Here is a 13,889-nt window from a genome sequence, read left to right as displayed (position 1 = left end):
TAATCAAGAGTTATCGCGACAGAGTTAATAATGTCTAACGTGTTGTTCCTGGTTGGGTGAGACACAGGGATCCTTGCTGCTGCTGCAGAGCGTTGTGCCACGCCGTTGGGCCTTGCGCTCAGGCACCGATACAGATCGATCGAGCGACTTTGATCATATGCTCGAGGTGAGCCACCAGTGGTTACACTGTCTCGTGAGCTCTCTCAGGCTCTCGCGATGTGATCATTAAGTTGGTGATTCACTTCAAGAGCTGTTTTGAAAGTCTGGCTGTCTGATTTCAAAGACATTGTTCGACGAGCTTGTTCCCCTCGATCGGGAGATTCCTGTGCAGGGCCCCTAAACCATTCCTATTAATAGGCGCGTTAACCCCTCATTCAGCTGATAGTAAGGCGGCAGCACCCGCACCCCCCAACAGTGCTAGCACAGGGCAACATGGACGGTCCTGGGTCAAGTTAGGCTTCATGACACCCTCCTTTTCACGTAGCTGTTGAAGATACGGAGTAACGAGGAGCTGAACTTGAGTCTCAATTCGAGTATGATGTTGTCCCTCCAAACAACGTCAGAGGGGAATGGGAGAGAGATAACGAACGAAGATGACTGATTGATCAGCAACCCCGGCATGCCGCATGCCGGTGAAATGATCCGTGCCGAAATGGCGGTGACAACAAACGGGCCCTGTACCTCATGTACTCCTAGGGAGAGGGGACTCTGGGACAACTCACGTCTGGTTGGAATGGCGGCGGGGTGGAGACGAGAACCCTCACCGCGGCCATTAACATCGCGGCCGACGCATGGCAGTGGAGGTTGGGCATCATACACCGCGCATGATCCATAGTAGCGACGTGGCGGAAAAAGTAGAGAGAGGCAGCAGCCAGCCAGGAATCCCTTCAATCTGTTTGGTCTGTTGCTCTCTCTGCTGCGACTCGCAAGCGTGGCCGCAGGTTTTCGACGAGACCGCCCTTCACGACCCTCGCCTCGCCTCGCCTCTCTCACTCACCTCTCACCTCTACTCCGTACTCAGGAAGCAGAGTCTGTCTCTACCCGAGTTGATCCCTCCCCCTTGTTGCATTTCGCCCTGCCTCATCTCAATCGCTCCGAGATCCCAAGCCCAAAGAAGTCCAGTCAGCCCCGGGTTTCTGCTGCTCGATTGTGGTTCTCGTGGTTGGGTTAAACCACTACCTAGGTACTGCGATCCCACCGCTCATCCCACACCCCCAGTCTCAGTCTCCGTCATGTTGCAATGATTTGACCCATTATCCGTACCCTTTCTCTTACCTACCTTGCCTTACCTCGACCTTTTTTTCCTCTCTTCGGTCCCCGCCAGAGCTATCCATACACCATACATACAATTGAACCTTTAAACAACCCCCTTTAGAAACTCTCTTCCCTTCCTTTTTCTCTTCCCTCTTTTTCCTGTTCCTGGGATGTGTGGCAAGAGATGGTGATCGGGAACCGAGATTTTTCGACTTTCAGGAGTAAGAGTACCAAGAGCACTAAGAGTGACTCGGGGAACGGGGACGATGCGTCCATAGGCACACACGAGAGCGCGTACGAGCACCCTCTGGGTAAGTACAACACATGGATCAATGGTCCTTGAAACCCTCTTCAAAAGGGTCTTGTTTTGGGTGCTAACATTGAGTCAATCTTCAGCTCGCAAAGGCTACGATATTGGCCCCGCGTCGAGATGCGAGGTGGGCGACGTCTTTGAGTTCCTCTGGGCAGACTCGCACGAGTTCGAGTGGGAGTGGAAGTGCCTTGGCTACACGCGCTTCATCGTCCTTCGACATAGCGACACGTTTCCGCATTACTGCGTGTGTGTGTAAGTTTTGATTATCTACATTCTCCAACCGCTGGTATCCCTCTGTTGATGTGGTCGAGCTTGTTGTTGCTTTTTACCCCTCATCAACACCCCTCATCCCACCACACCCCCGTCAGCAAACCGATTCGAACCATAACAAGCCCAGAACTTCATCTCGCTAACCTCTGATCGTCGATACCACCAGTCCGATCTCCACCCCCACGAAGAATGACTTCCAGAAACCCGGAATCGATTCGAGCCAGCAGGGCTATGTCTTTGACGAGAACGACCGCACCCCGCCCTTCGACCGCCTCCCTTTCTCCCCTGTCGGTATGCAGCTGCGCCCGGGCAAGTTCCGCGTGAAGGAAAACTCACGCGCAAACTACGCCGACGTTCTCGAGATCGACCACGATGCACAAGTCATGGTCGTCGGCGACGTCACGCGCTACTTCGACCGGGTGCGGAGGAACGTTAACAAGGCCGTCATGCGCAACGTATTGAAAAAGGCGTTGGAGCAGTACCGCCAGGGCAAACTCGTCGGCAAGAAGGGCGCCAAGCTCGAGGCGAGCGTCGTCAACGGCGGTGGAAGCCAGGATGACGAGGAGGAGTTCAATTTCGACGAGGAGCCCGAGGACGGAAGCGATCCGGACCATCCCGATGTGTTTCTGCGACCAGATGAGACTTCGTCCGTCATCGAGAAGCGGAAACCCGACCGCAGTGAACGCAGTGACCGCAGCGACCGGGAACGCGAACGGGACCGTGACCGAGACCGGGAACCCCTCGTCAGCGCAGAAATGCCGCCCCCTCCGCCCCCGGCCCCGCCGCTACCGCCGATGGACTTCCCGTCCCCGATGCCGATGCAGCAGCCGTCGCCCCCGCGAGAGCGAGAGCGCGACGACGCGTCCTCGATCCGGTCCCACGCGTCTCGAGAGAGAAGGCATTCCCGGAAAGAAGCGCCCCCGCCGAGAGGCGAGGACCTCCCACGGAAAATGTCAGATCACCACGTCGACGGCGCCGCTCGGCCGTACAGACAACGCATCGACCTCCCGCGATCCCGGAGCCATCGGGCCTCTGAACACGAGGTCTCTGGCTCAATGTACGACGTCGCTACGGCAAGGGCGGACTGAAAAAAAAAAAAATGAGTTGTGACATTGGGATTCGATGGGTGATGAGATGACGCGCATTTCTAGGATGATGATTTGGTTACCATCGATCGATCGGCTCTTGAAACGGGTGCCATGAGTGGCATGACGGCGGCACTGAATGTCTTTTCTTCTCTCTTTTTTTATGACACGTATCATGATTGCATGCATCAAATGCCTCTTTTCTTTCCTGCTGCGACTACGACATCAACATCAACAAATAACGAGAATCCGCCAGCATTCACGGAGTACAATTAGACTTGTTTGAAATTTCCTTTTCTGCTATTTTTTTCCCTTCCACATTCATCATGATCTTCAGAGGATACATCACCAAAAAAACTGTACAAATGATAATCAGACTGCGAGTTTTGTCTCCGCTCCCCCGCTTTACGATCAATCTCACAATGTTTCCAGCCAGCTAACCGAATTCGCCGTGACTATTGAAGTGTGGTTTCTAGAATGCATCTAGAAGGAGATGGAAGGATGTAAGATTGGCTTAGGTATCAATTTGGGCAGCAATTCAATAGTAATTTCCTGTCTGGGGGCCCCGGGGGCGCTAACTACGGCTGTCTGCATCGTCATGCAGGATGATTCACGATCCTCTCTCACCAACTGGCCGGACCAAAGGTCTCATTCTCCCCCACCGTCTTCAGAATGGCGCCATACGTGGAGTCCTATATGCAAGACACGATTAGTTAAAATGAGCTCGACGTCAGATAGCGTTGCCAGCGGATGTATTTCACCCATGAGCAACCGCGTTTCGCGGGGGAGAAGGGGGAGGGTCCCAGTCCCGACTGCATATGCACTCACCAAGGTGTTATATACGTCGACGTTTCCCCACCATTGCGGGATCGTGACGTTGGGCAACGTGATGGCAAAGAAGATGACAATGGTGCTGATGATGAGACCGGCGTCCAGCGCGGCGGCGGTGATGTAGTTGTACGTCTGCCACCACCCGTGGAACCTCTTGCGCACGCCGTGGTTGAAAATGAGCCCGACAATGGCCCAGCTGGAGAAGCTGAGGGGCGTCGCCGGCGGGAGCCAGCCCATGGCGCCGAGCATGACGGGCGCGTGGAGGACCTTTGCGAACTTGAGGTTCAGGACCTTGGCTAGCACGTAGAAGACGATGGGCAGGCAGGCGCCGATGAGCCAGAAGTAGTTAAAGTTGTGGTAGATGGAGCCGGCGCCGAACATGCGGCGGGGGCCGATGACTCCCCATACGATGGAGGAGGAAAAGAAGGCTCGGCCGTTGGGGCAAGTGAAGTGTGCGTGTTGCGTCCTATGATCATAAGGTCAGATATCAATCCTAAAGCGAGTTTTTCATGAGGGATTCCTTGAGTAGACTTACAGCGCACAACAGTTCTCAATGTTGCCAAGCGTCCAGTTCATCACGGCAATCTGCACAAACACTGCCCAAATGGTAGCCACAACTTGACACCAAAACGTGACTCTCGGCGGAATCTTCATGTAATGCGCCATCTTGAGATCGCCAGAGTACGTCTGCGCCTGACCCAGAGTAATCGTGCTATACACCTTGAAGATCATGACACCAATCGGCTTCCCGGGGATCATGAAGCCTGCCAAGAACGGAGACAGCACGTTGAGCGCGAGTCCAAGGTTCGAGATGGCAAGAATCGTGCACGTGGGAATCACGAATATCATGGCCAGGAAGTTGGCGACGAAGAAGGCCCACCACGGCAGCTGGGAATCGTAGCCCTCCGCCGTCGCGAGACCGAGGCCGATGGCGAAGAGCAGGAGGACGGCGTACCACCACTCCGGCGCGTCCACGTACTTTTTCGCGAGCTTGAGGTGGATGTCGGCTTCCTGGTTGCGCGCGGCCTTGAGGCGGTACCAGATCTCCTTGCCGTGAAAGAACCCGCAGTGGACGATGGCGGCGGTGAGAGCGGCGAAGGAGAGACCATAGTTAAGGGCAAAGGTGGGCGGGAGGAAGAGGGGCGAGTACTGCTTGTACTTTTCTTCCGAGAAGGTGTACCCCGGCCCGAGGATCTTGCTGACGTTGTAGGAGCTCTGAGTGTTGTCGTAAGTCTGCGAGGTGTTGATGGGGAGGTAGTCTGCGAAGAGGGCGCCTGAGTAGGCGATTCCGATGGTGGGGATGATGACGAAAGTGAAGAGGCCGATCAAGACGTTGACGTGCGTGTGTGTAGGCGAGAGAAGGGGGTCGCCGAGATAGGCGGACACATAGGTCCAGTCGAACGTGATGGGGATTAGAGAGAGGCCGGTGAAGCCTCCAAACAGCTGGTTGACGACAATGTTGTTCGGCTTGATCCAGGTGACAAAGGCGAATACCGACAAGCCTTGCCAGAGAACACCCGGGACCCAGTAGTAGCAGAACATGCCCGCGAGGACATAGAAGAAGTAACGGTACCGGCTGATAACCCAGCCGTTGCTGTGCGTGCCATCGCTCTTGCTCTTGTCGTGGAGGGCGTAGAATAGAGACGTGTTGGCGAACTGATTGGGCCATATCATGGCGGCCGGCCAGACGAGGAACCGGCGGCAGAGTCCCGCGAGGCCAATGCCGATGAGCTGGGAGCTCAGCGTGAAGAGTAGCTGAAAGCCCCATCCCAAGTTGATGTCGTAGAAAGGCTTGCCCTGCAGCGCGAGGAGAGCGTCGGTGCTGTAGGCGTAGCCGATGGAAACGTTGGACATGAGGGTGATGACAACGTGCTCCTTGATTGTGAAGGGGCCGGTGTTGAAGGTCCATTGGACGCCGAAGGTATTGAATACCTTCATCGGCATGACCTTGGCCCAGAGACACCCGATTGGATACACAAGCAATTGGACAATGATGGACGGGAAGTTGATGGCGGGACTCCTGTGAACAGCGAGAGAGGTTGTCAGCTATCGGTGTGCCTAACATCTCAAGTCTTGTTTATCTCGTTTTCACTTACCTCATACTCAAAAACATATTGAGACCACTCCCAATTGTCACGAAAATCATACCTAGAATCCACGCTCGAACTGTGTTTGCGACTTCACCGCCATCCGTGTTGCGTACAGCAGCACGTACTTCTTCATACGGCGAGTCCTCCGTCAAGATGGCATCGGCGGCCATGATTTCCTCCGAATCGCCATCTTGAAGAGCCTTCTTCACCATGTCGGCTTTCTCCTGGGGCAGATTGGGGTCCCATTGATGATCGCGCTGGAAATTTTCGAGGTCTGTCGCCGCCTGCGTAACGTCCACGCTATGGTTCTTTTCGTCCGCCATGGCGGCTACTGGGTGTGTCTATTGTTGATCGTGGTGTTGATATTGGTGGCTACTGCAAGGCTCTACGAGATGGGGTTTCACTGCCTAGATCGTCATACCTAGCCCAATGGCTGATCAATTTGAGGTTTTACAGGCGAGGTCGTGATGGCAGCTTGCGAGAGGCCAACAGGAGCACATATGCTTCACGATTAAGGTACGTACGCGTCACTCATATAACTTGAACCCAGTTGAACAATTGAACTCAATGATGATCCCAAGAGGGAAGTTGCCTACATTGCCCGAAGGACGTGATAACGGTCACCAGGACCATCCCACCGTAACGTACCACGAGGTATCGTTATCATGGATAAATGGTCTTTTCTCCACCTCAATAGTGCGAAATAGTGGTTTTCCCAGGCATTTCGTGTTATCTCGCCCGAAGCCGGGGGCGGGGTGGCGCCGTTTATTTCCCCGGAAGGAGGGGGAACCGACAAGGAACATGGAGGATTACGTGCGGATAGGATTCTGTTAGAGGAACTTATTTGAGGGAACCCTTGCCCGCTTATCGTCTTGACAAGTCTTGTCCCGACGCGGCAATGCTTGGTCCAATTGGCGTTAAACCCAAAACAAAAAGTTCCCAACCGTCGGGGGAGGGATCCCCTTGACGACCGTCGGCACGTTGCAACCGCGTGACAGCCGAACGACTAATGGCGAACCTACCCCGCCGTTAGATAAGGTAGCAATCCCTCACCCAACACGAAGAAGTAAGATACGGATAATGTTTGCCCATGGAAGATACGGATATTGTGATAAGACGGAAGAGGTCCCGCGGGGGGTCTTCCGACGAACAAGGATCTCGGACTTCGAGCCCGGGTAACCCGGGTCTGGCCGGGAATATCACCATTTCAAGCTTTTGTCTGAAGAACCTGAAATGCTTGCAGCGAAGTCATCCGGGCCCAGCGTACAGATGTCAATTGACCTGATTTACACGTTGATTTCTTTGGGCCATTACCACTATCCCGGATTCTGGGTCTATTGCCCCCCAGATCGTCCTCATGTTCAGTTGTTCCGCGTGTTTGGTACCTCCTTGTCAATCATGCGGCCCATGTCTCGAGGCAACCCTCAGCGACTCATTGCTGGCGACGGTGGGTACCCTCTGGGAAAGCGCGTAGCGAATACTAGATCAATCCGCATTGAACAGCCTTACATTGATCTCCTAGCCTGAGATACGATATTCGCGTCAGTCAAATCAAGACAAGTAGTAAGCCTCTTAGTCGCCCTCTATACTTGATTGCGGAGAAAGGAACACAAACGTCGAGACTCTTCCTAGAATCCCCTCCCTCATACATACAGTATATGTAGAACCGCCCTACTTCTTAATTCCCACCTCTCGCTGTCTCTGAACGTCCAACACCTTTCTTAACGCTCCATCTCGCTGCTGGAACTGTTCCGGATCGGGCAGGCCGTACGCATCTACCGTTTGTTGCACAACTTTCGCATCCCATGCCGGCCTGTCGTCCTTGCCCATGCTCCCTGACTCATTTGCTTCCTTTGCCTGGAAGTTCACCGGTTCTGAACTATCCCAGACCTCTTGAATAGTCCCAGAAAGATTATTTAAGAAAGCCTGAATCCCAGCTACCCCACCACCCATGTTATACGACTTGAAGATGCCTTGAACGGCCCATCTAGGCCCTAAGCTCGCTTCCATTATGGTGTCTACGTCTTCCGTGCTGACGACGCCCTGGTCAACCAGTGAACAAGCCTCTCTGAGCAGCGAAAACGCCAACCGGTTCCCTACGAAACCGGGGACCTCTTTTTTGATGATCACAGGTCGGTGACCAGACCCCAGCTCCGCAAAGAACGTTTTGACAAACTCGACCTCGCTCTGGTTTGTAGTCGGTGACGGAACAATCTCGATCAAAGGCATGATGTGCGGCGGGTTGAAAGGGTGAACCACCAGAAGACGAGTCTTATCCACCATGTCCCGGCTCTGAGCTGACGCAGCGATGCCGGACGTCGAGCTCCAAAAGTGTGCACCGGCAGGCGCGAAGCTTTCAATCTTTGGCCAGATGGACTGCTTGAAGTCTGGATTCTCGGGGCCCTGCTCTTGGACGATGGTGGCGCCACTGCACGCCTCTTTGAGCGTGGTGCAGATCACGAGGCGACCGAGTTCGCGCAGGCGGGATATACCCAGCGACGCATCTTCGGAGTCGATGTAACCTGGTAAGACCGTTGAAAGGTGTTGTTCGAGGTCGGGCCTCGTGTCAAAGACTCTGACGGTGCTCTGTGTATGTCTTAGGTAGAGAGCGGCGAAGGAGATGCCAATGGCCCCCAGTCCGATGAGGGCGACGCGTTCGTTCACCTCAGATGGCATCATCGCGATGCGAGAATGTTAAAGAGTTCAATCGAGTGCCGCCTATGTAATGATCTGAATTACTACTTGGCGAAGCCCAAGGATTGCCGTGATAGAAAGCCGTCATGAGAGAGGTTCGTCAAGTTGGGGGAGCCTTGCCCCGCATGACGAAGTTGTCACTCCGGGGTATTTCGGAATTCCGAGTTCTTGTCCGTGAATATTCATGCGCGTTATCCTCATTCTCTAGATAGCGCAATGCAGCTACCGGGGTATACTGCACCTCATTGGAGCAGCACGATCTTACACTCGTAACTTACCAGGGACTGATTGTTAGAGTAAATCATGGCCTCTCTAAGTGGCGTTATAGAGAAAGCAGATGATATGCGAACTTGAAAAGGCTACTCAAGCACTGGCAGTTTGCGGGAGAATGAGAGTTTTAATTCTCTTAATACCAGAAAGATACTTCCAACTTAAGAATAGAGTCGCTTACAGCATCGACGGAATTCCGAGAAACTCCGTCATATGACGACCCCAACGTCGATGGTGAAGCTCTACATATTAAAGTAGAGGTCAATTCTTCGGGAAAGATATCTAGATCTTTGCCACTCTCATCATTTCCCCAGATAGATTTACCATACTCAAAGCTCATTTACCTGCAACAACTCCCTGGCGCAGTCAATACCATTGCCCACGCAACATCACCTTTCAAAATGGTTCAACATCTCAAATCCAGAGCTGCTACAAACGGCAGCAACTCTGTATTCCCGCTCGATGTCCCAGGTATTGTAAGGGGCGTTATCGGCGACATCCGGGAGATTGGCGACAAAGCTGTTCGGGCTTATTCAGAAAAGTTTGACAAATGGTCGCCGGCGTCTTTCAAGCTCTCCCAGTCAGACATTGACTCCATTGTTGCCAAGGTCCCTGCCCAAGTCATAACCGACATTAAGACGGTGCAGGACAATGTCCGGACATTTGCTCTAGCTCAACGAGCCTCTCTTAGAGAATTCGAGCTCGAGATTCGCCCAGGGGTTTTCCTTGGACAGAAGAATATTCCCATTGATCGAGTTGGAGCGTACGTCTTCATATGTGATTCTTTCCACATACGCCAAGTTACTAATAGTTGAATAGCTACATCCCCGGAGGACGATATCCATTGCTTGCGTCTGCGCATATGACAATCCTCACGGCCAAGGCAGCCGGGGTCCCCAAAGTTATCGCCTGCACGCCTCCGATCAACGGGAAGATACCTCCTTCGACCGTGGCAGCTGCATACTATGCAGGAGCTGACGAGATTTGGATCCTCGGCGGCGTCCAGGCCGTTGCGGCGATGGCCATTGGCACCGAAACCATGGACAAGGTCGACTTCATTGCAGGCCCAGGCAACCCTTTCGTGGCAGAAGCCAAACGGCAGCTCTTTGGGGAAATTGGAATCGACCTTCCCGCCGGACCAACCGAGATCCTTATTGTTGCCGACGACAAAGCGGATCCGACAACCGTCGCGACGGACCTCCTATCTCAAGCGGAACATGGACCGGATACTCCGGCAGTACTGATCACCACTTCGAGCAGAGTAGCCAAAAAGTCCATCGAGGAGGTTGATCGCCTGCTGAAGATTCTGCCGACAGCACCACTGGCCTCGATCTCTTGGAATACGTATGGCGAAGTAATTGTAGTCGATTCTTTGGACGAGGCGTATGCTTTGGCAGATGATTACGCAAGCGAGCACGTTCAAATTCTTACCGAGAAACCCAGGGAGGCACTGGAGAAGATGAGAAATTACGGCGCTCTCTTCCTTGGGGCGAAGACTTGCGTTTCGTATGGCGACAAGGTGATGATCTCAGCTTTCTGAGTACCTCTGTTCTTTGCTAACATTTGACCAGTGCATCGGCACAAACCATGTTTTACCAACGAAGAAAGCAGGCAGATTTACCGGCGGGCTCTGGGTGGGAAAGTTCTTGAAGACTGTTACTTACCAGGAAGTTGTTTCTGAGTCGGAGAGCGGGGAGCTGGGTCGATTGTGTGGTCGCGCTGCCCGCGCTGAGAACTTCGAGGGTCATGCTCGCTCTGGGGACCTCCGAGCAAAGCAGTTTTTGGGTGACGAGTTTGAATGGCTTAGCAAATAGGTATTGAGTCAAATACAATTAAGTTAAAAATCAATTCATCCATTCAACCTCATTGTCTCTGTGGCGCAAGGGATAGGTGTTGTGCAATTAGTATTGTTCTGTGAGGGTTTAAATTGCGGCATGGTTGTGAGTCAAAAAGGGCGTACTGAGAAATACCCAGTTCACTTTACCTAGCATGAGCAACATGGCAGTGTTTGTGTTTACAATATACTAAAGCTAGACCATAAACTTGGTCTTTGCAGATATTCTAGGCCTTTTGGTCAGCTACCTTAGTTGACTATTGTCTAGAGTAAACCGAACCCCATGTGCTCAAAGTTGAATGACGGTAATAATGAATCCCAGGACAGGTCATACCCCCCCAACATGTCTAGACCCAAGTTCTCCATGCTGTCCATATCACCTGTATTCTCTGGAAAGTTGTAGTCACCATCCTCGAATCCTTGCAGACTTGTTGGAAATGCTTCAGCAACTCGTCTTGCCGAATCCCATACATCTTGATCATTTGATGTCGTAATCCTACCCATAGCCCTAGTCTTTCGAGAAGAGAGAGCCGGGTTGACAGTCGCATTGCGCTCACGTCCATCCAAGCAAGTCTCTGATTGCCTTTCAGCAAGTTTTCGGCAATTTTCGACAAACTTTTCCAACCCAACCCCCATCCAACTGACAAGGTGGTACCGCGTGCATTGTATGGACTGGCAGAACTCTGAAACTTTCGACACGTCGTTGAAGACTTCATTCTGGTCAATACCCAGATGACGATGATACTTTGTTGCGACCTTGAGGAGGAAATTGCACGCATATGCTATCATCGTGTGATTATAGTGCGGCAATCCCACGAACCCAGCTTTGAGATCTGGGTCGTTGCTGACAAGGTAAACCGTTGATCTGGCGGACTCGACCGTTGCATGAGCTAATTCGTGAAACTCTGTCGGCATTGGATCATGGACCTGGTTGGAAGAAAGTCCTCGGAAGACATGGGAACCAATGAACAATTTCGCGAAGTAGTAGTGTAGACGAAGATTCTTCCGAGGGAAGTCTCCTACATGACTCTTGATGTCGCGTTGGGCTGTGAAGCACGTGACATAGTTAACAACCGCCGCTCGCAAACACCATACTCACTCTGAACTTACTTGTGTATCGAGCAGTCCACATGGTGCGCCATTGATCTACCTGTGAACCGAAATCCTCAAGATACTTTTGGGAAAGTACCGATGTGCGACTGTCAACGTCCGAGCCGAACATATGGGTGACTTTCTCCAATATCGAAAGCAATTCCAGCTGACTGGAAAGACGGACGTCGGTGCTCGAGCTGGGAACGGCGATAAAGTATTTCCTCCACGCTACTACCGATGATTGACTGCCAAAGCTCGAAGGTCTGCCATAGAGAATTGAGAGGTGATGATCGCAAACGAAGAATAGATACCACACCCTCAAGCAGCTGAGTGCATCTTCACGGGTCTTGATGCCAATAGTCTTGGAGAACCCGTCATCGAGCTTCCCAGTTCCTGTGACAATATAGAATGACTTGTCGAGCTGGAACTCGATGGCCCGACGGATGGCGAGACCGGACACTGACCATGAGAGATCACTCAACCAGAAGGAAGCGATGCATAAGCCCTGAAAATCGTACAGATTTACGCGCTTCTTAAACATGAAGTCAGACACGAGCTTGCGAAGTCGGGCACTGCAGGCACGGTATAACTGCTCACTCCCGGGTTCATGAAGAGCCGAGACTGTGCAGATTGCTACAAACAAGAGGGGAGATGCGCGGCGCACACTGTCTAGGTCTTTAAATCGGCTTGTGATCCCATAGAGGTAGTAGTCAGTTTCTTCTAGGAATCTCTTGACTAGACGATCGGCATCACTCCGCTGAAGGCTGCCTTCGGTGACCAGGTCTTGAGGCTCTCGTGCGGGAGGCTGAGTTGCCGTCGGAACCGAGGGAGGAGAACCATTCGCGTTGAGTGGCCTTAACCTCGTAATTTCATGCAAGGAGCTAATAGGCGCTTGGCTCAATGGCTCGACGGGGTCTTCGCTCTGTGCACGTAATAGGTCGGATTCCTCTTCCATCTCTTGATCCTCATCTTCGATGAAGGTGCCAGCCTCATCCGGATTTAGGCCCTCAACGTTTAGTCTTTCGGTCCAGGAGCTTTTGAGGGGAGCGAGGGGCGGTTGAGATCCCTGTTGCAGGATGCTATTGATCGCTGTGTGAAGCATGCGAAGATCATCCACCATATCCGACCTTTACGATGGATTAGCGGCGAAACTCATCGCACATCGGGTCGTGGCAAATCGAACCGGTGTGGCCCTGTGTCACTAGGCGTTGGCTCGATCTCTCGAGCTGGACGCTTAAACACGCACTCAATGTTCTTCTTCCTACAATGCTGGCATGGCCCATCTCGACCGCTCGGTAAGCATCGCACCTTCAGAGGGAGGTTAGCGACATACTAGTTGGAACGTCGCGCATGCCAAGTGATCGGGGAACCTGCACGTGCCTTTTGCTTCTGACAAGAGCAGCAAGCCTTCATTCGGGAGCTGTACGCGGCCCGGTGCAGCCTCTCTGGCTTCTTGCCGTGAGTACCAGGCATCATGAGTGGAATGTCTCAATGTCTAAGAGAAGATGAATCGTGGATGGAGAGACACGAGGCGCACGGCTTGCGGAGCTGAACGGAACGTTGAGACCCCGATATGTCGTTAAGCAGAATACCCCTATAGAGAGATTTTCTCTAACGACCCAGTAATGTGTCTTAGTGACCTCCTCCCTTGTGTCCAGTTCTCCCTGATGTCAATGCCATTCTACCAACCATCCAATATGTTCACCGTATCATTGTCGCTGTATCTCTCGCATATTGACGAGCTCGTAGAAGCGTCTTGTGTCTTTCACGAGCATGTCATTATGGCAGTGTCGAAAGGGACACATGTAGCGCGCTGCACGAGACTGAGCAATAGACAGATCCTGCCAGATTCGTCTGTTCACCTTAGGGCAATGGCGTATGCTTGTTTTTTTGTCGAGGGGCCAATCAAGTTATGTTACTTAGCCTCCGGGACCCGTTATCTTCCAATGGTCTGAAGAAACACAAGTCCAGAGTGCGAAACCGAGCACCCAAGTCCGGACTTGTCGACGTACGCTCGCATGATGATGCGTCGGCGGCATTGACGACTCGCATCGTGGCTTGTTTTGAGTGTTATCAATGAATCACAAATTCTTGATCGATGAGGTCTGTCCCTCGAAGTCTCCCTTCTTCACTGCAGACACGCCAGCCACACTCAC

General features: G+C 52.6%; 5 protein-coding genes across 5 annotated transcripts; 2 read left to right on the top strand and 3 right to left on the bottom strand.

The window, feature by feature from the left end:
* The first annotated feature begins 1,341 nt into the window (after positions 1 to 1,341).
* BDP55DRAFT_285778 (uncharacterized protein) lies at positions 1,342 to 3,170 on the top strand. The gene is made up of 3 exons (XM_060566513.1): positions 1,342 to 1,565; positions 1,651 to 1,819; positions 2,004 to 3,170. Exons 1-3 carry the CDS (start codon positions 1,439 to 1,441, stop codon positions 2,923 to 2,925), a joined length of 1,218 nt encoding a protein of 405 aa, XP_060425684.1. The 5' UTR covers positions 1,342 to 1,438; the 3' UTR covers positions 2,926 to 3,170.
* Positions 3,171 to 3,570: 400 nt separating this feature from the next.
* Positions 3,571 to 6,166, bottom strand: BDP55DRAFT_635541 (OPT family small oligopeptide transporter; the record flags this gene model as incomplete). Its single annotated transcript, XM_060572787.1, has 3 exons — positions 3,571 to 4,219; positions 4,289 to 5,773; positions 5,850 to 6,166. The coding sequence occupies 3 exons, from the start codon at positions 6,164 to 6,166 to the stop codon at positions 3,571 to 3,573; spliced, it is 2,451 nt and encodes an 816-aa protein (XP_060425683.1).
* An 887-nt stretch (positions 6,167 to 7,053) lies between these two features.
* BDP55DRAFT_675148 (3-hydroxyacyl-CoA dehydrogenase) lies at positions 7,054 to 8,653 on the bottom strand. Its single transcript, XM_060575718.1, has one exon. It carries the CDS (start codon positions 8,520 to 8,522, stop codon positions 7,515 to 7,517), a length of 1,008 nt encoding a protein of 335 aa, XP_060425682.1. The 5' UTR covers positions 8,523 to 8,653; the 3' UTR covers positions 7,054 to 7,514.
* Positions 8,654 to 9,089: 436 nt separating this feature from the next.
* BDP55DRAFT_675146 (histidinol dehydrogenase) lies at positions 9,090 to 10,622 on the top strand (the record flags this gene model as incomplete). Its single annotated transcript, XM_060575717.1, has 3 exons — positions 9,090 to 9,570; positions 9,627 to 10,326; positions 10,379 to 10,622. The coding sequence occupies exons 1-3, from the start codon at positions 9,209 to 9,211 to the stop codon at positions 10,619 to 10,621; spliced, it is 1,305 nt and encodes a 434-aa protein (XP_060425681.1). The 5' UTR covers positions 9,090 to 9,208.
* A 176-nt stretch (positions 10,623 to 10,798) lies between these two features.
* BDP55DRAFT_675144 (uncharacterized protein) lies at positions 10,799 to 13,243 on the bottom strand. Its single transcript, XM_060575716.1, has 4 exons — positions 13,114 to 13,243; positions 12,917 to 13,041; positions 11,752 to 12,860; positions 10,799 to 11,687 (listed from the first exon to the last, which is right to left on the bottom strand). Exons 1-4 carry the CDS (start codon positions 13,207 to 13,209, stop codon positions 10,906 to 10,908), a joined length of 2,112 nt encoding a protein of 703 aa, XP_060425680.1. The 5' UTR covers positions 13,210 to 13,243; the 3' UTR covers positions 10,799 to 10,905.
* Positions 13,244 to 13,889: the final 646 nt, after the last annotated feature.

This window comes from Colletotrichum godetiae (assembly GCF_030913485.1).
Source record: "Colletotrichum godetiae strain CBS 193.32 chromosome Unknown BDP55scaffold_44, whole genome shotgun sequence".
Taxonomy (NCBI): domain Eukaryota; kingdom Fungi; phylum Ascomycota; class Sordariomycetes; order Glomerellales; family Glomerellaceae; genus Colletotrichum; species Colletotrichum godetiae.
The sequence above is the reverse complement of the archived record's forward strand: the minus strand, read 5'-3'. Positions and strand labels throughout refer to the sequence as shown.

Bases quoted from the DNA above. Each gene is read 5' to 3' on its own strand.
- BDP55DRAFT_675148 (XM_060575718.1), bottom strand. From the start codon at position 8,522: ATGATGCCATCTGAGGTGAACGAACGCGTCGCCCTCATCGGACTGGGG.
- BDP55DRAFT_675144 (XM_060575716.1), bottom strand. From the start codon at position 13,209: ATGATGCCTGGTACTCACGGCAAGAAGCCAGAGAGGCTGCACCGGGCC. The intron at 13,042-13,113 runs GCACGTGCAGGT...CTCCCTCTGAAG, and splicing joins GCTCTTGTCAGAAGCAAAAG to GTGCGATGCTTACCGAGCGG. The intron at 11,688-11,751 runs GTAAGTTCAGAG...CGTGCTTCACAG, and splicing joins GTGGACTGCTCGATACACAA to CCCAACGCGACATCAAGAGT.
- BDP55DRAFT_285778 (XM_060566513.1), top strand. From the start codon at position 1,439: ATGGTGATCGGGAACCGAGATTTTTCGACTTTCAGGAGTAAGAGTACC. The intron at 1,566-1,650 runs GTAAGTACAACA...GTCAATCTTCAG, and splicing joins CGCGTACGAGCACCCTCTGG to CTCGCAAAGGCTACGATATT. The intron at 1,820-2,003 runs GTAAGTTTTGAT...CGATACCACCAG, and splicing joins CCGCATTACTGCGTGTGTGT to TCCGATCTCCACCCCCACGA.